The sequence below is a fragment of the Vipera berus genome (assembly GCF_964194415.1).
Source record: "Vipera berus genome assembly, chromosome: 16".
Lineage (NCBI taxonomy): Eukaryota > Metazoa > Chordata > Lepidosauria > Squamata > Viperidae > Vipera > Vipera berus.
The window spans coordinates 8,545,954-8,571,206 of NC_138219.1; the positions used below are offsets into that span (position 1 = coordinate 8,545,954).

The 25,253-nt window shown below is 47.0% G+C and overlaps 2 protein-coding genes across 7 annotated transcripts in view; one reads left to right on the forward strand and one right to left on the reverse strand.

The window, feature by feature from the left end:
- The window catches only part of S100A1 (S100 calcium binding protein A1), a 72,023-nt gene that overhangs the window by 31,580 nt on the left and 15,190 nt on the right, over positions 1-25,253 (forward strand). Inside the window, exon 1 of one of the 2 annotated variants that reach the window (XM_081340947.1) lies at positions 10,341-10,387. The exons of the other annotated variant lie outside the window; for it this stretch is intronic. The gene's annotated coding sequence lies outside the window, so the exon portion shown is untranslated. Of the gene's footprint in view, positions 1-10,340; positions 10,388-25,253 lie in introns of those variants that run through there. 2 annotated transcript variants of the gene reach the window in all.
- On the reverse strand, positions 848-15,570 carry LOC308675528 (protein S100-A13-like). Of its 5 annotated transcripts, none has more exons than XM_081340942.1 (4): positions 11,385-12,015; positions 4,815-4,987; positions 2,317-2,463; positions 848-1,378 (listed from the first exon to the last, which is right to left on the reverse strand). In XM_081340942.1, the coding sequence occupies exons 2-4, from the start codon at positions 4,842-4,844 to the stop codon at positions 1,247-1,249; spliced, it is 309 nt and encodes a 102-aa protein (XP_081197068.1). In that variant the 5' UTR covers positions 4,845-4,987; positions 11,385-12,015; the 3' UTR covers positions 848-1,246. The 5 variants fall into 5 exon arrangements, with proteins under 5 accessions (XP_081197068.1, XP_081197067.1, XP_081197064.1 ...); XM_081340941.1 differs by lacking the exons at positions 848-1,378; positions 2,317-2,463; positions 4,815-4,987; positions 11,385-12,015 and adding exons at positions 9,003-9,278; positions 10,060-10,221; positions 10,467-10,580; positions 15,378-15,570; XM_081340938.1 differs by lacking the exons at positions 848-1,378; positions 2,317-2,463; positions 4,815-4,987 and adding exons at positions 9,003-9,278; positions 10,060-10,221; positions 10,467-10,580.

A 25,253-nucleotide genomic window follows, 5' to 3' on the forward strand; every position in this document is an offset into this window, starting at 1 on the left:
CCCGTTTTTCAGTGCTCTCTGGAGACCCCTGGTTTTATTTTTCAAAATATTCTCCGCTGGGACTGAAGGAAGGAGATTTACCCCTCTCTCCAGCCCCTCTTAACAGGATAACAAACTTGAAAGGGACCTGGAGGTCTTCTAGTCCAACCCCCCCCCCCCCGCTTAAGCAGGAAAGCAAAAGAGAATCCAGAAATAACTAGATTGACACCGGGGATGGGGGGTATGTCGGGTGCAAACATACATCTGAGCTTCAGGGACTGGGGGAGAGGCTGTTGCATCAGGGGAGTGGACTAGATGATCTCTGTGGGGCCCCCCGACTTTCCGATTCCGTGATTCTGAATTTCTCTAACTGCTGTGCATAGTTACCCAACTACCTTGGAGGCACAGAAAACAGAATTTCTTTTTAAAAGAAGCTTCTATCAATACAAATTGTGATTTTTTTTCCTTCTTTTTTTTCGTGTCAAAATTCTGTTTTTGTTGTGTGTTTTTTAAAAAAAACCTGACTTTTAAATCCGCCCACCCGGTTTTGGATCTGTAACTTTTTTTTTAATGCAACTCCTTACTTTTAGTAAAGACCCAAAAAAAAAAAAAGATTTTGAAAACGCAAAAGGAACAAAAGAAACGAACTAGCGAAATCCAACTTTTAAATTCAATTTATAACATTCCGGTTTTGGCAGGGATATATAAAATTCTATGTGCAACTTTATATATATTTATATATATATATAGATACTGTATATATATTTAACAGAATATTTATCTCTGAGGTACACATTGGAAAATGAGAGGTTTCGGGGGGTTTTCAAAGTGAAATTCTGAGCCGCTATTTTTTTTTTTTAAAGAAAATGTGCAGAATTTAAACAGTCCCGGGATAAACTCTGCTGACATCAGAGTTAAAAAATATTCTGGATCTGGAGGATCTTTCTTCACAGCTCAGGTAACAAAAAGAAAAAAGCCTCAAACTCTAGGAAGATTCTAAAGTTTGGCATCACGAGCTCTGGAAATTAAAATTTGAGAAGACTTTTTTTCTTTTCTTTTCTGGGATGGAAATCTTCTGGCTCCGGGTTTGAAAATTTCTTGATATCAAGACAAGAAGAACCTAGGTTAGGAAAATGAGAGGCTCAAACGAATCCCCAAAATAATTAACACTGCTGAATGAATAACAGATTTTGAGATCAAAGTGGGGATCGCCCAGTTCTTCTGCACAGTGGGTCCAAGGTCGTCTTTCGAACTCGGCTCAGCCTCTTTACTTCTTCCCTTTCGGCACACAGGACCCCTTGGCCGCATCTCCCATTATGTCCCAGTATTCTCCAAATTCGAGTTTTGCTTCTTCATTATCCCCCAGACATTCAATCTTCTCTTCCAAAGGCCCGACACCCTGTTGGGGAGGGGAAGATGAAAGAAGAAGAAAAAATTAAAAATGAAGAATGAACAAATCTTAATTTATTATTATTATTATTATTATTATTTGCATTCCTGCTCTTGTTTTTTTAAAAAAGGTCCCCGGTTTTGAGATTTTTGTTAAACCATTAGGTGGGTTTTTGTTCTGTTTTTTTTTAGAGGATTTCATGGATTTAATACCTTGCTTAAATTTTATTTTGCAGCCCGTTTGATGCATTGGGGAGCTGAATAAATTAATAACAGATTCTTAATAGAAACTGCTTTCAGGAGGCCGTTATTAATTAGTGCACGTTTTTGCAAGCAATACATTTTTTTTGCGTGATGTGCAGTTTTGGTCATCTTTATTATTTCTGCACACTTGTCTGTTCTTTAATGGGTGCTCCTTTGTACATGTTTTGTCAACGGGATTCAATTTGTGCATTATTTTAAAGTCCTGAAATAAAATCTTGTCTGTAATAAATGTCTATGAGTTGGCACTAACCTGAGAGCGCTTAATCCAGTTGAACATGTAGTAGAGCTAAAACTAAAACATTCAAAAACATAAAGAAGTTTGCAAATTAAATGCTTGCCTTGATGCGAAAACTGGGTTATTTAGATTAAAATCCAGACTAGGATTTTATTCTCTTGCAATGCAACCTGGATTTTTGCCTCGAAACACAATCTGGGTTTTTAGCCCAGCAGAAAAAAATAGTAAAAACTCCATTTCTTTTCATTTATAAATGGAAACCCTTACAACCTCAAGAGAGCACAGGACGGGGCCTTTTTGGCGTTGGCCCCGAACGTGGGAATTCCTGCCAAACGGAATTCCGAAACGCCAGAATTCTTTCAGAAGGATCTTAACCAGCCAAGAGGCTTCTTTTGGGCTCCCTTCTCCAAATCCCTGCGTCGTGGCGATCCTGCCGATCGTGGTCTAACCTTGGCTAAGTGTGGCAGCCTCTGTCCAACCAGGTCTTTCAGCTCGTTGGGTGTGAGACACTCTTTGCGGCCCTTGACAGCGTAACAGTGGAAATTGTTGATGACAATCTCGATGGCTCGTTCGACATCGGTGAGTTCTTGGCTATCCTGGAATCAAGCAGGAGACGGGTGGGAAAAAGAAGACAGGTTGAGATCCATTCCCAGCCACGCACTCCCTGTGCACAATCCCGCCCGGAGTTGTTCAACCTGCCCGGCTTCTTCCTACACAACTGCACCCTCCCCGAAACACCCAGCTCGTTAACACGTCCAAACTTTTTACGCCAAAGTCTGGGGCACGGTTTCGCCTCTCCCCTGAGTCTGGATTGGTTAGCCCAGGAAAGCCACGGAGGATAACTTCCCACCACTGCCACCCCGCAAATTTCAACAAAATAGAACAAAATGAACAGTGCAGAACAAGGCGGGGGGGAGGGAATCCAATTTTCTTTGGTGCGGATGCAGATATAAAACACGGTGGCTTCCTACTCTGAAATGCACAATGATGCAGAATATTTTTGTTGCAATGAAGCGTTGTTGACGGAGACCCAACACGTCAAGCAAAACACATCAGCCTGGGCAGGTAATTTGTTTCTGAGGCTTAACTGCCCCCTTTGGAGTTTTTGCAAGGAACGTGAGAAGCATCAAACTGGGGGGGAATCTCTATCACAGACACACACACACACACACACACACACACACACACAAATCCTAAATATTCTGAAAGTCTTTCAAAGCACTAGGAGGGTTGATCGAGTTTTGTGCCTTCTCCCCAACAAGTGGTGTTCCAGTTGAATCCTTCACCCGTGTTCCATTTTTTAAAATTGTTTTGGCTTAATACCAGCCAAAGATGACCTCTCAATGTTGGCTTAACACAAGCCAGGATGCCTCTCAAGAAAGGAATAGTTGTTAGCAGGATGAAAGATGAATTGTTGATGAAGGAATTTGGCCCAAACTAAGATCAAGGCTGGGTCCTTTGTATCTCCTGATCAAATCCACCAATTTCTCGTGGCAATTAGAAGGGGTCCCAGTGTGCAAATTTCATTTAAAAAAAAAAGAAGAAGCATCAATTGAGATCTCAGCCTAGGAGACAATTTTGCCCATAGCCAAAATTTTTGCAAGATTAACGGCCATTTTTATTTTCCCAGAATGCCCTGGCTGCAGCATCCATTGGGGAGAATTATGTGTGTGTGTAAGGGGGGGAGGTGACAAAATGCATACAAAAATTCTGCAAAATGGAGTTATTTTTCTGGGGAGAAAGAAGAGGAAGAAGCAATATCAATTTGTGCTTTGAAGCTTCTTCTACCCAAAGTTTGATTTTCGCCTCCCCCCACCCAGTTCTTCCAAATAAAACCGGGCTGCATTACTCATTCTTTCAGGCCACTGCAAATCATCATAGATATTTGCAAATTTTCCCAGCACAGGTGTGGTTTGTTTATCACCATTTAATTGCAAGATCTGCAAAATCAGATGATGTATTTAAATGATGAATTTGAGACTGATATGGATGGTTTCTTTTTGAATGGATCTGAAATCAAACGTTTGCAACACCGGCCTGACAAACTTTCTGGGGATTTAAAGCAAATAATATAATAGACTTTAGGACAGAGGATTGATTGATTGATTACATGCCATCATTTCTGATTTCTAGCAATCACCACAGATGTGTTTTCTCCAGGTGCCCCTATCCGACCAGAAAAGGCTAGGTTGCTCCAATATATTCCATTATTATAAAATGATGGTTAACCCTAAAAAAGCTTTTTCTTGAATCCAATCCACTTGCTAAAGTTTCAAAGAGAGATAAAATGCATGGTAGCAAAATAAAAGGAGGAAAAATTAAGGGAAAGAGGATCCAAAAGGAGGAAAAAAATTTTTAAAAATGAAATAAAATGGATGGACTCCCAACTCATCATTACAGGTATAAATATATAGTAGAATAGCGTCTTACTCTAAATTAAAACAGAAGCGTTTTAATGAGAATTGGATGTTAGGGAAAAAACTCCTTGCAGGCAATTAAATTGGAACATCCCTACCAAAATTTCTGGGACCAAACTATCTAAATGTCATTGATGGTGATTCTTGCCATGTAAGGCTCTTAGATCCATACTCTAACTAAGGACACCTGTGAAAAAAAATATTTTTTTTTCTAAATAATTCTACACCAGGTTTTGGAAAGGTGCCACCATCTCTGTCCACCTTCCTCTTCTGAAAATTAAATTTCTCCACTCCCACAAGCTCTTTTTAAAAGATGTGAGTCCCCGATCTGGAATTAGGGATCTAACTTGGGGCAACAACCTCAAACGGCTGTGGAGATCTTCTCTAAATGTCATCCCTTGCAATCTTTCCCCCATTGCCACTCAAGACTTCCAAACTATGCCCTTCCTCTTCCATCCATTTTTTGGGGGGAGGTTATTTCTCACCCAAAAACCACAACACGCAACCCACCCCACCTGTTTCCACTTCACCTTTCGCTTCTTGCCGCATCGACAACCCATCGCTCTCCTGACTGATCGGATCCTCGGTGTCTCGGCAAAATTCCCCCTTCCGATGATACAATAAACACAGGACGTCGACTGGTTTTCTGTGGAGCTTCAGAAGTCACTCCTGGCTTCAAGGGGTCTTCAAAACGTGGGGTCTCCTATCACAGGGCAGCGGAAAAGCAGAAAGGATCTTTGTGAGAAATGCTTCTTTTTGGAATCTGCATTCGAAACTGAACGAGTCCCACACTGTCGGACCTGTTCTGGGCTGCCGTAAGCAAGTTTGGAAAAGTAAATTTGCCTGAACTTGTCCAACTGAGAAGATTCAGAGAGAAGAGGGGAAATGTTGCCAAGAAGATAGGGAAGGGAAGGGGAGACCCTCAAATTCTCCTCTTGGTTTTGGGGAAGGGACCTTAAGACAGAAGGCCCACTTACCTGCTCACTGGAGATTAGATGTCCTGCTGTCAGTTGTCGCCTTGCCACGGTTTTATACCTCGGGAAGGTGTGTCCAAGAGACACCTCATGGAGGGATCTGAGAGTTGCAGTTGTGGTGCAATCTTCTCCATGTGCCGACTGGCCCCCGGCCAGAAGACAACGCTGAGACGCCACCCATTTCTCTGTCCTTACTCACAGCTCAAGGATGAGCCTGTTTGGAAGGGAGTTTCCTCCCTTCCCCCGTAGTCCATGTTCACTGGACCTTTTGGTTGACTCCTAACATCTTGAGATGTTGAGGAGAAGGAGTCACCTCCTGCTGGTGTGGGGTAACTGCAAGCATATTAACTGCGTGGAAAGTCCTGGTAGAAGATTTGGGGATGCCGTGGTTTTGAAATTCCTCCTCATCCTTCTGGGAATCTTCTAGGAGAGCTTTGTGGCTCCTGGAGAGCTTGAGGTTGGACAAGACTCCACTAGAGATGTCTCTAGCATTGAGGGTGGCAAACGAGCATGGACGAATAAGGAAGTGAGACCTCTTCCCATGGAAAGAAGTCTCTGTCTGAAGTTCTCAAGAAGGTCCTCCTTACAGAAGGACATGAGCTGAGAGCAGAATTTGGAGAGCCCAGTGTTCCAAGCTCTCCACTCCTCCTTCCTAAAGACCTAAATAATATTTGTTTATCGGGTCTCTGACGTCCAGGAGTCTTTATCAAAGTCTGACTTGGACTTTGGGACTTTAGTGTGAAGCAACCGGACAAAGCATCATCTTCTCTGGACAAATAGCCTCTCTCTAATGTCCACCTTCCAGGATCTCTAATGTCCACCTTCTAGGGTGTTCTGAAACTTCTCTCTGAGCTGGTTTTTTTTGGGGGGTGGGGGGTGGGTTCTGCTAAATCTCTCCTAGCTTTAGCTTTGGAAGCTGAGCAGAACCCCGGTATGAGGGAAGCAAAGCTTGTGTGGATTCTCACAACTACAAGCAGTCCACAACAGTCCATTTAATGACCGTTTGAAATCACAATGGCGCTGAAAAAGGTGACTTGTGACCTTTTTTCACACTTAACAACCCCTTTCAGCCTCCCGTGTTTATGACAGTTGCCATGTCCCAGATTCACGTGATCCCCCCTTTTGTGACAGTGGGGAAGCCAGATTCATTTAACCAGCGCGTGACTAGCTTAACAACCGCTGGGTGTGTGTGTTTCACTTAACGACTGTGGCAAGAGAGGTAGTAAAATGAGGCCAAATTCACTTAGTGACTGTCTTTGCATAGCGACCAAAATTTGGGGCTCAACTGTGGTCGTAAGTCAAGGGCTATCTGTATTGTATGGAGTCTGGGTTGGCAAATTTGGCAAACTCGCCTCTTCCAGGTGCCCGGATCCACGAGGAACTTAAGCATCTAAAAATATTGCCCCTGTTGCGACGTTTTTACACGCGAAGCACGAAGAAAGGGTGGCCCTCTCATGGGGATGTGACAGTGGCAGATCCCTGCAATTGGCAGGGGTTGGACTAGCAGATCTCCAGGGTGCCTCCCAACCCTGTTAAATCTCAGTTCTATCAGCCATAGAACCCGAATACAGAATAAGAATGTTGGAAGGGACCTTGGAGGTCTTCTGGTCCAACCTCTTGCTCAGGCAGGAAACCCCTCTCCCATTTCAGAGTCTCTATGATAGATCATAGCCAAGAGACAGGCAAGGGAGCCCATGCCCCTTGGAAATCAAACTTCAAGCTTGGCCCTCTTGTGAGTCCTTTTCCATGAGGCTTTGTGCCACCTGCGAGGTCAGCTCCCAAAGGGTTAATCCGTGGCTTGTGGTTTAGCACTGCTGCCTGACCCAGACTCTGTGTATGTCTAACAAGCCATCATTGAACCCCCACAAGCGGGGCGACTTATTGGGGATTTGATGCGTGGATTTCTTTCTTGTCCTCTCTCTTCCCCCCCCCGTCACACCCACCCTTTGGGATCAACGGCCGTGTGAATTGAGCAGCTAGTCCCGTCTCCATGGTCACCGGTGGTGACAGATCACCGCCCTGCAGACTGAAATTCTTCAGCACATACTTCAGCCTGCCAAAATCTCTCCCCATCTCCCAAGCGTGCTGCAGGAACTCCTGTGCTTCATATCCGGTGGAGTTGCGAAGACGGTTCTCATTCCTCATGACTCGTTGAGCTGGTCTCTGGCTGCTCTGCCAAGGTTTGGTGGAGGCATCTCAGCAGCTTCCGATAGTTTGGTGGATGGTGTGTTGCCCCACCTACCTGGCCTGGTGGTGGGTGGGGTTGCTGCGTTGCACAACTAGCATCGAGGAGACACAATCTTGTGGACCGAGGAATAAGTGAAGATGAGGAGATAACGTTCCACTGGGGCTTCTGGTTGCTCCTTCCCACCTTGTCCTGCTAAGACTGGTTGGGTTTATATCTCATCTAAGGGTCTTTGAGGATGAAGGCTTTCTAGGAAGGCCATTCTAGAAATATGGAAGCAATGTTCAAGGGGTTCTCTTAGAGGAAAATCTAAATTTAAAGATCTGGCTTCATCTCACCACCATCCCTGGCTCCACCTGCCTGCGGTTTTCTGCCTTGACCCAAGGGACATTCATTTCAGGACCAGGGATGAAAAGGTCCTTCTTGGCCAAATAGACCTTCAGGATGGACCAAGGTCTGGAGGAAGACTTAGAAGGGTGGTCACCAGGCCCAAAATTCTCTCCAGAGTCCTGCAGAGATGGGACTCAACCTCCTAGGCTTGAAGGAGCCCACAGTGAAGAAAAGTGCTCAGTAAAAGAAGGAGAGATGGATTGGGACCAGGGAGGCTATCAAAGGATGTTCTTGACAGTTGACAATTAACCGGTGGAACTACCTGCCCCCAGAAGTTCTGAATGCTGCAACATTGGAAGTTTTTAAGAAGAGACTGGACAGCCATTTGTCTGAAATGGTATAAGGTTTCCTGCCTGAGCAGGGTGGGTTGGACTAGAGGTCTCTTCCAACTCCATCATAATCTTCGTTGTTGTTGTTGTTGTTGATGATGATGATGATGACAATAACAACAACAATGCCCTGCTTTCTCAGAGGAGAAATTAAAGTGTAGCAATGTAAATTACCAAGAACGGCCAGCAGCCTTTAGACTTATAAAGTACTAACCCAAGGTACTAACTCCTTGATTAGTTTTCATCTCTTGCTTCTTGCTCTGCTTTCAGGTGCTTTGGAGAATATGTTGACTCCTTCTTCTTTGGGGCAGCCCCTCAGATATGGGGAGACTGCTATCATGTCCCCCCCTGGTCTTTCTTTTCATTAAACCAGACACCCGCAATTCCTGCAATTGTTCTTTATATGTTTTAGCCTCCGGTCCCCTGATCGTCTTTGTGGCTCTTCTCTGCACTCTTTCCAGAGTTCAAAGCGGACACTGGTGCGTCTCTTCTGCGTGTTCCTCTCGAAATCCAAGCCACCCAGAACATCTTCCGTCCTAATAAGCTCCGTTTAGCTTTACATTCCTGGCTTATCTACTCAACCCTGAATCCACTGTTGTTCTAACCTAGCAACTGCGTGTTCTGGGACCTGGAAAACCTTGAAACAGGAATGCGGCATTCCCCGGGCAACAGATCTTGGCTTCATTTTGGCAGGGATCTGCCCCACCCTCTCTGATTCTTTTGCACGTGCGCATGCGCGCACACACACACACACACACACACACACACACACACACACAGTGGCACACTTTTCTTTGGCCATCGAATGATTGAAAACAAAACCATCTGGAATGCAGAGATTTATTTGAACTTTAGAAAGCTACAAGAGGGTTTGTGACTCTCAAAGTCTTGAGGTCTTCCTGGTGGTGCGGTTTCCTGGCCCCGCCCTTTCTCCCTTAGTCCCCACGCTTGACACGCAGTCCACATCCACCACCCCATCTACTATTTCCTCCCCAGTTCCTCTCTCTTAAACGTCTTGGCCAGCTCCCTAATCAGCTGCCAGTATTCCTTGAATTCCAGCACCTTGTCCTGGTTCTTGTCCAGAGTGGTCATCTTCTCGTCCAGGTCCCCGACGTTCTTCAAAAACAAACAAATGAAAAAAGGTGTAGGGGGGGGGAATTTTTTTTTTTTTTAAAAAAAGGAAAAACTTTCCCTTCTTGAGAAAAAGCGACATGGTGGATACTCGATCCAGAGAGACAAAAATTTATTTATTTTATTTATTTTATTGTATTTATATACCGCCCTTTCCCGAAGGACTCAGGGCGGTTTACAGGGTGATTAAAACGAAAAATACAAAAGTTAAAAACAATTTAAAAAATTATATCAATCCCTGAACAAATAAAACCCCCAGTTAAAATTAAAATTAAAATTCTCAGCCTGGGCCAGAGAGCTCGAAGAGCCAGGTCTTCAGGTCCCTGCAGAATGAACGGAGGTCGGGGGCAGTCCTCAGCTCCTTCCAAAATGACAATGGAAGGAGTAGGAAAAAAATGGGGGGCGAAGAATATGTCAATAGAATATTTCCTGTTGTCCTCGACTTACGACCAAAATTGAGCCCAACTTTTCTGTCGCTAAGCGAGACCTTTCTTTAAGCGAGCGTTGCCCAGTGGTGGGATTCAGCTGTTTCACATCACTTCGGCAGAACCGGTAGCTAATTTTTTGTTGCCCTGGCCCAGAATGGACGTCCGGAAGCGGCATCCAGGCGGAGAACGTGGCGGCTCTCCTAAAGCTGGGGGGGTAGGGTTGCATCCAGAACATCTGGGGTTTCACCTCCCACATCTGTTCGGGGGGGGGAAAGTCGGTGCTTCTCCCCCCCCAAACACACACACCGTTTCCCTCCCCCTCCCCTGGCCCTGCCCACCTTCTTGAGGTTGGGGAGCTGCTGGTCCACCAAGTCTTTAAACCCGCTGGGGGTGAGGGTGGTCTTGTCCCCCTCCTGAGCGGCATAGGTGAAGAAGATTTCAATAATTTGGTGGATGGCCATCTCCAGCTTCGTCAGCTCATCTTCCACGGGGGAGGCAGGCTGTCAGAGAAGAGGAACGGGGGTGGGGGGGGAGGAGAGAAAGGGTGTGGGGGTGATGCGGAAGAAATCCCTGGGGGCTTATTTGGTGGAGACAGCTTTGGAAAGCAAGCGGTCCCAGGAGAAGCAGGAAATTCCTCGGCTTTATGGCCACAGATGGGACTGGCAGGTCTGTCACTAAGGGAGGGGGTTAAGAGATCCTGAATATATTTAATCTGAAATCCGTCTTAAATTGATTTCCTTCCTACCTTCCTTTCTTCCCCTTTCTTCTGAGGGTTGAAGAGGCAGTGGATAAGTTTGTGGAGGAGCTTGCTGGCCATGGCGAGGGAGGGTGGTCCGTCTTCCCTCGAGGGCGAGGCAGGCTGTCAGAGAAGAGGAACGTGGGGGGGGGGAGAGAAAGGGTGGGGGGTGATGCAGAAGAAAGCCCTGGGGGCGTATTTGGTGGAGACAGCTTTTCTTTCTTTCTTTCTTTCTTTCTTTCTTTCTTTCTTTCTTTCTTTCTTTCTTTCTTTCTTTCTTTCTTTCTTTCCTTCCTTCCTTCCTTCCTTCCTTCCTCTCTCTCTGTTAGGCATATGGCGTTAGCCTACAATGTTGGGTTGAAAATATATTAACCATAATGCTATGTCTTTAAGTTGTTAATTGGCCAATGGGTGTGTAAGTGTTCTCATGGCCATAAGAGGAAGCTAGTAACTAGCTTCTCTCTCTCTCTGAATTCACTGACCTCTACTATTACTGTTTTTGCTCTGCTGTTGGTTTACTACTGCTGTAAACCTGAACTGTGTATTGACCTCTGGACCGGTAAGAAGACTTTGTAGTTTGGATTACTCCTTGGACTGTTACTATTGTGTACGACCTGGACTGTTTATTTTTGACTGTGCATTTTTGTCCTTACACCACCTTAAAAGTCAAATACTTTTTTGCTTTTACAACTCAGTGTACTCCTGCGTGTGACTCTTGCTGCTCTCAGTAGCCTTCCTCGTCTGTGCAACTCTTTGGTAGCACAAGGAGACCTCTGCACAACAATAATCCTTAACACACACTCTCTCTCTCTCTTTTTCTTTTTTTCTTTCTCTAAGCAAAGGAAAACTTTGCAGAAAAAGGAGAAGAAGAAAAATATGCCAGCCTCCCCACCACACCTCCCTTCCCACAGCCCCACAGCCACTCACCTCAACCTCGGTCCCTTGCAAAGGGATCCTCCAGGTGGGAAGGTGTGGGGAGCCTTTTATAGGGCCAGGATCGGGATTGGGGAAGGGATGGCCAAGTGGAGGATTTAGTTTCTCTTTCCACTCTCGTTGCTCCCAGCCTTCTCTCCTCCCCTCTTGGCAAGCCTTCTCCAAGCCTTTTGACCCACAAACACTTTTCTTTGGAAACTCCTGATTCCAAACTAGAGTGGCTGGGGCTTTAAAAAAAAAATCCTCCCCCCCCAAAAAAAACCCCCACCCTGCAGGACCAAATTGGATCTTGTGCAGCTGGGCAACCAGGCACATCAGGGGGCGATTTGTGTGAGAGGTTTGTAACCTTGGGACGGAGCATCCCGTAGACAGGAATGTGTCTTTCGTTTTTCAAAACAGATCAGAATCCTCTCTGCTTTGGCACGGGGAATCAGGAAGGGAGAGATGTCTTTAGCAAGAGATGAAGAAACGGGATGTCCCAGCTGGTGGGGTCGGACCGGGCAACCCCCTGTTCCCAAATTATCTGGGGCCTGATTCGAAAGTTTCCCAACTTTTCCTTGAGCAAAATCAAGGATGCTTCCTGATGTTCGGAAGGTGGAAAACGCACAAAGCTGGACCTGATTTAGCCAGGCTTAAATGTGGCTTGAGAAGGGAAGGGAAGAGAAAAGGAGAAAGGGAAGGGAAGGGAAGGGAAGGAAGGAAGGAAGGAAGGAAGGAAGGAAGGAAGGAAGGAAGGAAGGAAGGAAGAATAGAATGGACGGGACGAAGGAAGGAAGAATAGAATGGACGGGAGGAAGGAAGGAAGGAAGGAAGGAAGAATAGAATGGACGGGAGGAAGGAAGGAAGGAAGGAAGGAAGGAAGGAAGGAAGGAAGGAAGGAAGGAAGGAAGACAGAAAATAAAGGGAACGATGTAGGAAAGGGAAGTGGAGAGGGGAAAGGGGAAAGAAGGATGAAAAAAGGAAGGGAAGGGAAAAGATAGTGCATGGACGGAAGGAACGGAATAGGGATGGAGGAGAAAAAGAAGGGAGGGAGGGAAGAATACGAATGGAGGAGAAAGGAAAGGAAAGGAGAAGGGGAGGAGAAGGAATGGAGAGGAAAGGAAAGGAGAATTAGGCTGCGTTGGGCAGCTCCAAATGCGATGCAAAAGGAATGGCCCATTTCCGATATAAAACTCTTCAGATATAAAACTTTACTGATATAAAGCCTGGCTCCAGAATGATCCTGGCAGCAGATCCGACTTACATTCTCCTTCGGGAGAAGGGCGGTATACAAATAAAATTAACATTAACATTAACATTAACATTTGCCCTCTGGAGGACTAAAGTGAATTTAAACTTTTTCAGCTGCCCTTGATCTGATTTGGGGACAAAGGAGAAAAAAACCACACCAGTCCATCTCTGCCTTTGTATTCTCACATGCAATGGAGGGGGGGGGGATGATGGGGGGGAGGACCAGTTTCCATCCGTTGCTGCTTCTCCTGCCTTGAGGTGCTTTGGAGAACAGCTGGACCCCCCTCTTCTTTGGGGAAGCCCCTCAAATATGGGAAGAGTGCTATCATGTCCCCCCCCCCCCGTCCTCTTCTTTAAACCAGCCAGGCTCCATTCCTACAACCGTTCTTTGTAGGTTTTATCCTCCAGGCCTCTAATCCTCCCAGTTGCTCTTCTAGTGACCACGACTTTTTCTTATGACCCGCTTCTCATGACCCCCCCTTTGTATGTTTTAGCCTCCGGTCCCCTGATCGTCTTTGTGGCTCTTCTCTGCACTCTTTCCAGAGGTCAAAGCGGACACTGGTGCGTCTCTTCGGCGTGTTCCTCTCGAAAGCCAAGCCACCCAGACCATCTTCCTTCCAAATAAGCTCCCTTTAGCTTTACATTCCTGGCTTATTTACTCAACCCTGAATCACCTGTTGTTCTAACCTAGCAACTGCCTGTTCTGGGATCTGGAAAACCTTGGAAAACCTTGAAATAGGAATGTGGCATTGGCGGGCATCAGATCTTGGCTTGATTTTGGCAGGGATCTGCCCCACCCCTTCTGTTTCTTTTGCACATGCGCGCACACACACACACACACACACAAACACACACACACACAAAGACACACAATGGCACACTTTTCTTTGACCATCGAATGATTGAAAACCACCCATCTGGAATGCGAAGATTTATTTGAACTTTAGAAGCTACAAGAGGGTTTGTGAGTCTCAAAGTCTTGAGGTCTTCCTGGTGGTGCGGTTTCCTGGCCCCGCCCTTTCTCCCGAAATCCCCACGCTTGACACGCAGTCCACAGCCCCCACCCCATCTACTATTTCTTCCCCACTTTCTCTCTCTCTCTCTCTCTCTCTCTCTCTCTTTTTTATTAGTTTTACGAAAGAAAGATTTTACAATACATATCCCCAAAACCCACCCACCCCAAACCACCCCCCTCCCCCCCCCCACTTCCCAGAGCTAAATACAGGGTTATTTATCTTTATCCATCATGCCCACATCCAAAAGCAGCTGCAAGAATTCTTCGAATTCCACCTGGTTGTCCTCGTTCACATCCAGGCTTCTCATCTTTTCGTCCAGGTCCCCCATGTTCTTCAAAAACAAAGAAAAAAGGCATAGAGAGGGGGGGGAATTTTTTTTTTTAAAAAGGAAAAACTTTCTCTTGCTGAGAAAGTGACACTGCAGATAATAGATGCAGAGAGACAAACACGACAATGGAAGGAGTAGGAAAAGAAACGGGGGGGGAAGAATATGTCAATAGAATATTTCCTGTTGTCCTCGACTTACGACCAAAATTGAGCCCTACTTTTCGGTCGCTAAGTGAGACCTTTCTTTAAGTGAGCGTTGCCCAGTGGTGGGATTCAGCCGGTTCCCACCACTTTGGCAGAACCGGTAGCTAATTTTTTGTTGGTCCAGGGCCAGAACGAAACGTCCGGAAGCGGCATCCACGCAGAGAACCTGGCAGCTCTCCTAAAGCTGGGGGGGGGGGGTAGGGTTGCATCCAGAACATCTGGGGTTTCGCCTTCCACATCTGTTGGGGGGGGAAATTTGGTGCTTCTCCCTCCCCCGAGAAACCCACACCTGTTTCCCACCCCCTCCCCTGGCCCTGCTCACCTTCATGAAGTGGGGGAGCTGCTGGTGGACCAGCTTTTTAAACCCGCTGGGGGTGAGGAACGTCTTGTCCTCCTCCCGAATGGAAAATTGGTGGAAGATGTCGATAATTTGCAAGAGGGCCCTCTCCAGCTCCGTCAGCTCGCTGCTGGCCATGGCGAGGGAGGGTGGTCCGTCTTCTGTCCAGGGGGAGGCAGGCTGCCAGAGAAGAGGAACGTGGGGGGGGGAGAAAGGGTGGGGGGGTGATGCAGAAGAAAGCCCTGGGGGCGTATTTCATGGAGACAGCTTTGGAAAGCAAGCGGTCCCAGGAGATGCAGGAAATTCCTCGGCTTTATGGCCGCAGCTGGGACTGGCAGGTCTGTCACTAAGGGAGGGGGTTGTTAAGAGATCCTGAATATATTTAATCTGAAATCCGTCTTAAATGGATTTCCTTCCTTCCTTCCTTCCTTCCTTCCTTCCTTCCTTCCTGCCTGCCTGCCTGCCTTCCTTCCTTCCTTCCTTCCTCTTTCTTTCTTTCTTTCTTTCTTTCTTTCTTTCTTTCTTTCTTTCTTTCTTTCTTTCTTTTTCTTTCTTTCTTTCTTTCCTTTCTTCCTTCCTTCCTCTTTCTTTCTTTCTTTCTTTCTTTCTTTCTTTCTTTCTTTCTTTCTTTCTTTCCATCATACCTATTTACCCTGCGCATCTGTCTGCTGGCTCTGTCTGTCTGTCTTTCAAACCCCCGGAAAGAACATGATCCTAAATCTTCATTCACAGGTTGGACAATGCCACGCTCACTCTTCAGCGCCGTTGCTCTCTAAGCAAAGGAAAACTTTGCAGAAAAAGGAGAGAAAAAAATATGCCAGCCTCCCCCCCACACCTCCCTTCCCGCAGCCCCACAGCCCCACAGCCACTCACCTCAACCTCGGTCCCTTGCAAAGGGATCCTCCAGGTGGGAAGGTGTGGGGAGCCTTTTATAGGGCCAGGATCGGGAAGTGGGGAAGGGATGGTCAAGTGCAATGCTTAGTTTGTCATTCCACAACCCATTGCTCACAGCCTTCTCTCCTCCCCACTTGGCAAGCCTTCTCCAAGCCTTTTCTTTGCAAACTGCTGATTCCAAACTAGAGTGGCCAGGGCTTAAAAAAAAATCCTTCCTCCCCATCCACACCCCACTGCCCCCAAAAAACCCCACCCTGCAGGACAAAATTGGATCTTGTGCAGCGGGCAAACCGGCGCATAATGGGGCAATTTGTGCGAGTCCTTTGCAACCCTGGGACGGAGCGTCCCGTAGACGGTAAAGTGTGTTTCGTTTTTCCAGACAGTTCGGAATCCTCTCTGGTTTGACACAGGGAACCAGGAAGGTGAGATGAGTCTTGTTTTCAGCCTGGGGGAGAGACAGGATGTCCCAGCTGGTGGGGTTTGGCCAGGCAAACTGTTGGCTGTTTCCCAATTATTGGGGCCTGATCGAAACTTTCCCAACCTCCTTGAGCAAAATCAAGTTGGCTTCCTCATGTTTGGGGAAACGCACAAAGCTGGACCTGATTTAGCCAGGCTTAAATGTGGCTTGAGAAGGGAAGGGAAGGGAAGGAAGGAAGGAAATAAATGGAACAATGTAGGAAAGGGAAGGGAAGTGGGTTTAGGGGAAAGGGGAAAGAAGGATGAAAAAAGGAAGGGAAGGGAAAAGATAGTGCATGGACGGAAGGAAGGGAATAGGGATGGCGGAGAAAAAGAAGGGAGGGAGGGAAGAATAGGAATGGAGGAGAAAGGAAGGGAAAGGAAAGGAAAAGAAAGGAAAGGAAAGGGGAGGAGAGGAGAGGAGAGGAGAAGGAGAGGAAAGGAAAGGAGAATTAGGCTGCGTTGGGCAGCTCCAAATGCGATGCAAAAGGAATGGCCCATTTCCGATATAAAACTCTTCAGATATAAAACTTTACTGATATAAAGCCTGGCTCCAGAATGATCCTGGCAGCAGATCTGACTTACATTCTCCTTCGGGAGAAGGGCGGTATACAAATAAAATTAACATTAACATTAACATTAACATTTGCCCTCTGGAGGACTAAAGTGAATTTAAACTTTTTCAGCTGCCCTTGATCTGATTTGGGGACAAAGGAGAAAAAAACCACACCAGTCCATCTCTGCGTTTGTATTCTCACATGCAATGGAGGGGGGGGGAGGAGAATGGGGGGGAGGATCAGTTTCCATCCGTTGCTTCTCGTCCTGCCTTGAGGTGCTTTGGAGAACGGCTGGACCGCCCTCTTCTTTGGGGAAGCCCCTCAAATATGGGAATACTTGAATCAACTGCTGTTCTAACCCACCCTTTTTTTTCTTTCTGGTTTGACCATCGAATGTTCGAAAACCACCCATCTGGAATGCGAAGATTTATTTGAACTTTAGAAAACTACAAGAGGGTTTGTGAATGCGGCATTCGCGGGCATCAGATCTTGGCTTCATTTTGGCAGGGATCTGCCCCACCCCTTCTGTTTCACACAAACACAGACATAAACACACATAATGGCACACTTTTCTTTGACCATCGAATGATTGAAAACCACCCATCTGGAACGCGGAGATTTATTTGAACTTTAGAAGCTACAAGAGGGTTTGTGACTCTCAACGTCTTGAGGTCTTCCTGGTGGTGCGGTTTCCTGGCCCCGCCCTTTCTCCCGAAATTCCCATGCTTGACACGCAGTCCACACCCACCACCCCATCTACTTCTTCTTCCCCACTTCCTCTCTTTTGATCTCCTTGGCCAGATTCCCAAGCAGCCGCCAGTATTCTCCGAATTTCAGCTCCTTGTCGTTGTTCACGTCCAAGCTTCTCATCTTCTCGTCCAGGTCCCCGACGTTCTTCAAAAACAAAGAAAGAAAAAAAAGGCATAGAGGGGGAGAATTTATTTTTATTTTTTTAAAAAAAGGAGACAGGTTCCCTTGTCAAGAAAGAGCGGCACTGCGGATACTCGATGCAGAGAGACAAACCCGACCATGGAAGGAGTAGGAAAAAAAGAGGGGGGCCCCCCGAAAGAATATGTCAATAGAATATTTTCTGTTGTCCTCGACTTATGACCAAAATGGAGCCCAACTTTGCTGTTGCTAAGGGAGACCTTTCTTTAAGTGAGCGTTGCCCAGTGGTGGGATTCAGCCGTTTCACTTCGGCGGAACCGATAGGTAATTTTTGTTGCCCAGGGCCAGAATGGACCTCCGGAAGCGGCATCCAGGCGGACAACCTGGCGGCTCTCCTAAAGGTTGGGGGGGGGCGTTTTGCACATAGAACATCTGGGGTTTCGCCTCCCACATCTGTTCAGGCAGGGGAAGTTGGTGCTTCTCCCCTCCCCCCCAACACACACCTGTTTCCCGCCGCCTGCCCTGGCTGTGCTCACCTTCATGAAGTGGGGGAGCTGGTGGTCCAGCTCCTTAAACTTGGCGGGGGTGAGGGTGGCCTTGCGCTCTTCCTGAATGGAAAATTCATCCATGATGTCAATAATTTGCAAGAGGGCCGTCTCCAGCTCCGTCAGCACTCTGCTGGCCATGGCGAGGGAGGGTGGTTCGTCTTCCGTCCAGGGGGAGGCAGGCTGCCAGAGAAGAGGAACGTGGGGGGGAAGAAAGGGTAGGGGGGTGATGCAGAAGAAATCCCTGGGGGCGTATTTGGTGGAGACAGCTTTGGAAAGCAAGCGGTCCCAGGAGATGCAGGAAATTCCTCGGCTTATGGCCGCAGATGGGACTGGCAGGTCTGTCACTAAGGGAGGGGGTTGTTAAGATATCCTGAATATATTTAATCTGAAATCCGTCTTAAATTGATTTCTTTCTTTCTTTCTTTCCTTCCTTCCTTCCTTCCTTCCTTCCTTCCTTCCTCTCTCTCTTTTTCTTTTTCTTTCTCTCTTTCTCTTTGAGCTCTCGGGCCCAGGCTGAGGAGAAAATTTTAACTGGGGTTTTAATGTACAGGGTGAATTTAATGCTTTTTAATTGGTTTTAACTTTTGTATGTTTTGATTTTTAATTCCCTGTAAACCGCCCTGAGTCCTCAGGGAAAGGGCGGTATATAAATGCAAATATTAATTAATTAATTAATTCTCTCTTTCTTTCCATCATACCTATTTACCCTGCGCATCTGTCTGCTGGCTCTTTCTGTCTGTCTTTCAAACCCCCGGAAAAAACATGATCCTAAATGTCCATTCACAGGGTGGAGAATGCCAGTTTCCATCCGTTGCTTCTTGTCCTGCTTTCGGGTGCTTTGGAGAATAGCTTGGCTCCCTCTTCTTTGGGGCAGCCCCTGAGATATTGGAAGACTGCTATCATGTCACCTCTCATCTTTCTCTTCATTAAACTACACATACCCAATTCCAGCAACTGTTCCCTATATGCAAGATGAGAGTTCGGCCCCTTTAGCTCTCCATCTTCCCGATGCTTTCGGAACGACAAAGAGGATGCAATAGAACCCCTTTCCTACTGGTTCTATGGCTCCTATTTCCAAGAGGTGCCTCCAGGCCTCTAATCATCCCAGTTGCTCTTCTAGTGACCACGACTTTTTCTTATGACCCACTTCTCATGCCCCCCCCCCACCTTTGTCTGTTTTAGCCTCCGGTCCCCTGATCGTCTTTGTGGCTCTTCTCTGCACTCTTTCCAGAGGTCAAAGCGGACACTGGTGCGTCTCTTCGGCGTGTTCCTCTTGAAAGCCAAGCCACCCAGACCATCTTCCTTCCAAATAAGTTCCCTTTAGCTTTACATTCCTGGCTTATCTACTCAACCCTGAATCCACTGTTGTTCTAACCTAGCACTGTGTGTTCTGGGATCTGGAAAAACCTTGGAAAACCTTGAAACAGGAATGCGGCATTCCCGGGCATCAGATCTTGGCTTCATTTTGGCAGGGATCTGTCCCACCCCTTCTGTTTCTTTTGCATGTGCACACACACACACACACACACGCAAACACACACACACACACACATAAAGACACATAATGGCACACTTTTCTTTGACCATCGAATAAATTGAAAACCACCCATCTGGAATGCAGAGATTTATTTGAATTTTAGAAGCTACAAGAGGGTTTGTGACTGTCAAAGTCTTGAGGTCTTCCTGGTGGTGCGGTTTCCTGGCCCCGCCCTTTCTCCCGAAATCCCCACGCTTGACACGCAGTCCACAGCCACCACCCCATCTACTACTTCTTCTTCCCCACTTCCTCTCTCTTGATCTCCATGACCAGCTCCCCAAGCAGCTGCCAGAATTCTCCAAATTCCAGCTCCTTGTCGTTGTTCACGTCCAAGCTTCTCATCTTCTCGTCCAGGTCCCCGACGTTCTTCAAAAACAAAGAAAAAAGGCATAGAGGGGAAAAAATTTTTTGTGTTGTCCTCGACTTACGACCAAAATTGAGCCCAACTTTTCTGTCGCTAAGCGAGACCTTTCTTTAAGTGAGCGTTGCCCAGTGGTGGGATTCAGCCGGTTCCCACCACTCTGGCAGAACCGGTAGCTAATTTTTTGTTGGTCCAGGGCCAGAACGGACGTCCGGAAGCGGCATCCACGCAGAGAACCTGGCGGCTCTGCTAAAGCATCCAGAACATCTGGGGTTTCGCCTCCCACATCTGTTCGGGGGGGGAAATTCGGTGCTTCTCCCCCCCCCGAGAAACACACACCTGTTTCCCACCCCCTCCCCTGGCCCTGCTCACCTTCATGAAGTGGGGGAGCTGCTGGTGGACCAGCTTTTTAAACCCGCTGGGGGTGATCTTGTCGTCATCCAGAATGGCATAGTCGTCCAAGATGACAAAAACCTCCCTCAGTAACGTCTCCAGCAGCGGCGGTTCTGTGCTGGCCATGGCGAGGGAGGGTGGTCCGTCTTCCGTCCAGGGGGAGGCAGGCTGTCAGAGAAGAGGAACGTGGGGGGGGAGAAAGGGTGGGGGGGTGATGCAGAAGAAAGCCCTGGGGGCTTATTTCCTGGAGACAGCTTTGGAAAGCAAGCGGTCCCAGGAGAAGCAGGAATTCCTCGGCTTTATGGCCGCAGCTGGGACTGGCAGGTCTGTCACTAAGGGAGGGGGTTGTTAAGAGATCCTGAATATATTTAATCTGAAATCCGTCTTAAATTGATTTCCTTCCTTCCTTCCTTCCTTCCTTCCTTCCTTCCTTCCTTCCTTGCTTCCTTCCTTCCTTCCTTCCTTCCTTCCTTCCTACCTTCCTTCCTTCCTCTCTTTCTTTCTTTCTTTCTTTCTTTCTTTCTTTCTTTCTTTCTTTCTTTCTTTCTTTCTTTCTTTCCTTCCTTCCTTCCTTCCTTCTTTCTTTTTCTTTCTTTTCTTTCTTTTCTTTCTTCCTTCCTTCCTTCCTTCCTTCCTTCCTTTTTCTTTCTTTCTTTCTTTCTTTCTTTCTTTCTTTCTTTCTTTCTTTCTTTCTTTCTTTCTTTCTTTCTTTCTTTCTTTCTTTCTTTCTTTCCATCATACCTATTTACCCTTCGCATCTGTCTGCTGGCTCTGTCTGTCTGTCTTTCAAACCCCCGGAAAGAACATGATCCTAAATCTTCATTCACAGGTTGGACAATGCCACGCTCACTCTTCAGGAAAACTTTGCAGAAAAAGGAGAGAGAAAAATATGCCAGCCTCCCCCCCACACCTCCCTTCCCGCAGCCCCACAGCCACTCACCTCAACCTCGGTCCCTTGCAAAGGGATCGTGCAGATGGGAAGGTGTGGGGAGCCTTTTATAGGGCCAGGATCGGGAAGTGGGGAAGGGATGGTCAAGTGCAATGCTTAGTTTGTCATTCCACAACCCATTACTCACAGCCTTCTCTCCTCCCCACTTGGCAAGCCTTCTCCAAGCCTTTTCTTTGCAAACTGCTGATTCCAAACTAGAGTGGCCAGGGCTTAAAAAAAAATCCTTCCTCCCCATCCACACCCCACTGCCCCCAAAAAACCCCACCCTGCAGGACAAAATTGGATCTTGTGCAGAGGGCAAACCGGCGCATAATGGGGCAATTTGTGCGAGTCGTTTGCAACCCTGGGACGGAGCGTCCCGTAGAGAGTAAAGTGTGTTTCGTTTTTCCAGACAGTTCGGAAAAGGGAGGGAAGAATAGGAATGGAGGAGAAAGGAAGGGAAAGAAAGGAAAGGAGAAGGAGAGGAAAGGAAAGGAAAGGAAAGGAAAGGAAAGGAAAGGAAAGGAAAGGAAAGAAGGAAAGGAAAGGAAAGGAAGGGAAGGGAAGGGAAGGAAAGGAAAGGAAAGGAAAGGAAAGGAAAGGAAAGGAAAGGAAAGGAAGGGAAAGGAAAGGAAAGGAAAGGAAGGGAAAGGAAGGGAAGGGAAGGAAAGGAAGGGAAAGGAAAGGAAGGGAAAGGAAAGGAAAGGAAAGGAAAGGAAAGGAAAGGAAAGGAAAGGAAGGGAAAGGAAAGGAAAGGAAAGGAAGGGAAGGGAAGGAAAGGAAGGGAAAGGAAAGGAAGGGAAAGGAAAGGAAAGGAAAGGAAAGGAAAGGAAGGGAAGGGAAGGGAAGGGAAGGAAAGGAAAGGAAAGGAAAGGAAAGGAAAGGAAAGGAAAGGAAAGGAAGGGAAGGAAAGGAAGGGAAAGGAAAGGAAGGGAAAGGAAAGGAAAGGAAAGGAAAGGAAAGGAAGGGAAGGAAAGGAAGGGAAGGGAAGGGAAGGAAAGGAAAGGAAAGGAAAGGAAAGGAAAGGAAGGAAGGAAAGGAAGGGAAAGGAAAGGAAAGGAAAGGAAAGGAAAGGAAGGGAAGGGAAGGGAAGGAAAGGAAAGGAAAGGAAAGGAAAGGAAAGGAAAGGAAAGGAACGGAAGGGAAGGAAAGGAAGGGAAGGGAAGGAAAGGAAAGGAAAGGAAAGGAAAGGAAAGGAAGGGAAGGAAAGGAAGGGAAGGGAAGGGAAGGGAAGGAAAGGGAAGAAAGGAAGGAAAGGAACGGAAGGGAAGGAAAGGAAGGAAAGGAAAGGAAGGGAAAGGAAAGAAAGGAAAGGAAAGAAAGGAAAGGAAAGGAGGAGAAGGAAGGGGGAAAGGAAGGGAAGGAAAGGAAAGGAAAGGAAAGGAAGGAAAGGAAGGGAAGGGAAAGGAAAGGAAAGGAAAGGAAAGGAAGGAAGGGAAGGGAAGGGAAGGGAAGGAAAGGAAAGGAAGGGAAGGGAAGGGAAAGGGAAAGGGAAGGAAAGGAAGGGAAAGGAAAGGAAGGAAGGAAGGGAAGGGAAAGGGAAGGAAAGGAAGGAAAGGAAAGGAAATGAAAGGAAAGGAAAGGAAGGGAAGGGAAGGAAAGGGAAGGAAAGGAAGGGAAAGGAAAGGAAAGGAAAGGAAAGGAAAGGAAGGGAAGGGAAGGAAAGGGAGGAAAGGAAGGAAAGGAAAGGAAAGGAAAGGAAAGGAAAGGAAAGGAAGGGAAGGGAAGGGAAGGAAAGGGAAGGAAAGGAAGGGAAAGGAAAGGAAAGGAAAGGAAAGGAAAGGAAGGAAAGGAAGGGAAGGGAAGGAAAGGGAAGGAAAGGAAGGGAAAGGAAAGGAAAGGAAAGGAAAGGAAAGAGGAAAGGAAAGGAATGGAAGGGAAGGGAAGGGAAGGAAAGGAAAGGAAAGGAAAGGAAAGGAAAGGAAAGGAAAGGAAGGGAAAGGAAAGGAAAGGAAAGGGAAGGGAAAGGAAAGGAAGGGAAGGGAAGGAAAGGAAGGGAAAGGAAAGGAAAGGAAAGGAAGGGAAAGGAAAGGAAGGGAAAGGAAAGGAAGGAAAGGAAAGGAAGGGGAAGGGAAGGAAAGGAAGGGAAAGGAAAAGGAAAGGAAAGAAAGGAAAGGAAGGAAAGGAAAGGAAGGAAGGAAAGGAAGGGAAGGGAAGGGAAGGAAAGAAAGGAAAGGAACGGAAGAGGGAAGGAAAGGAAGGGAGGGAAGGAAAGGAAAGGAAAGGAAAGGAAAGGAAGGAAGGGAAGGAAAGGAAGGGAAGGAAGGGAAGGGAAGGAAAAGGGAAGGAAAGGAAAGGAACGGAAGGGAAGGAAAGGAAGGGAAAGGAAAGGAGGAAAGGAAAGGCGAAGGAAAGGAAGGAAGGAAGGGAAGGGAAGGAAGGAGGGAAGGGAAGGAGGAAAGGAAGGAAAGGAAAGGAAAGGAAGGGAAAGGAAAGGAAAGGAAAGGAAAGGGAAGGGGAAGGGAAGGGAAGGGAAGGAAAGGAAAGGAAGGGAAGGGGAAGGAAAGGGAAGGAAAGGAAGGAAAGGAAAGGAAAGAAAGGAAAGGAAGGGAAGGGAAGGAAAGGAAGGAAAGGAGGAAAGGAAAGGAAAGAAAGGAAAGGAAAGGAAAGGAAGGGAAGGGAAGGAAAGGGAAGGAAAGGAAGGGAAAGGAAAGGAAAGGAAAGGAAAGGAGAGGAAGGAAGGGAAAGGGAAGGAAAGGAAGGAAAGGAAAGGAAAGGAAAGGAAAGGAAAGGAAAGGAAGGGAAGGGAAGGAAGGAAAGGGAAGGAAAGGAAGGGAAAGGAAAGGAAAGGAAAGGAAAGGAAGGAAAGGAAGGGAAGGGAAGGAAAGGGAAGGAAGGAAAAGGAAAGGAAAGGAAAGGAAGGGAAGGGAAGGAAAGGAAAGGAAAGGAAAGAAAGGAGAAGGGAGGAAGGAGAAGGGGAGGAAAGGAGAAGGAGAGGAGAGGACAAGAGAGGAGAGGAGAGGAAAGGAAGGGAAAGGAAAGGAGAAGGAGAAGGAGAGGAAAGGAAAGGAGAATTAGGCTGCGCTTGGGCAGCTCCAAATGCGATGCAAAGGAATGGCCCATTTCCGATATAAAACTCTTCAGATATAAAACTTTACTGATATAAAGCCTGGCTCCAGAATGATCCTGGCAGCAGATCCGAACTTACCATTTGCCCTCTGGAGGGACTAAAGTGAATTTAAACTTTTTCAGCTTGCCCTTGATCCATCCGTTGCTTCTTCTCCTTCCTTGAGGTGCTTTGGAGAACGGGTGGACCCCCCTCTTCTTTGGGGAAGCCCCTCAAATATGGGAAGAGTGCTATCATGTCGTCCCCCCCCCCGTCCTCTTCTTTAAACCAGCCAGGCTCCATTCCTACAACCGTTCTTTGTAGGTTTTATCCTCCAGGCCTCTAATCCTCCCAGTTGCTCTTCTAGTGACCACGACTTTTTCTTATGACCCACTTCTCATGACCCCCCCTTTGTATGTTTTAGCCTCCGGTCCCCTGATCATCTTTGTGGCTCTTCTCTGCACTCTTTCCAGAGGTCAAAGCGGACACTGGTGCGTCTCTTCGGCGTGTTCCTCTCGAAAGCCAAGCCACCCAGACCATCTTCCTTCCAAATAAGCTCCCTTTAGCTTTACATTCCTGGCTTATTTACTCAACCCTGAATCACCTGTTGTTCTAACCTAGCAACTGCCTGTTCTGGGATCTGGAAAACCTTGGAAAACCTTGAAATAGGAATGTGGCATTGGCGGGCATCAGATCTTGGCTTGATTTTGGCAGGGATCTGCCCCACCCCCTTCTGTTTCTTTTGCACATGCGCGCACACACACACACACACACACAAACACACACACACACAAAGACACACAATGGCACACTTTTCTTTGACCATCGAATGATTGAAAACCACCCATCTGGAATGCGAAGATTTATTTGAACTTTAGAAGCTACAAGAGGGTTTGTGAGTCTCAAAGTCTTGAGGTCTTCCTGGTGGTGCGGTTTCCTGCCCCGCCCTTTCTCCCGAAATCCCCACGCTTGACACGCAGTCCACAGCCCCCACCCCATCTACTATTTCTTCCCCACTTTCTCTCTCTCTCTCTCTCTCTCTCTCTCTCTTTTTTATTAGTTTTACGAAAGAAAGATTTTACAATACATATCCCCAAAACCCACCCACCCCAAACCACCCCCTCCTCCCCCCCCCCCACTT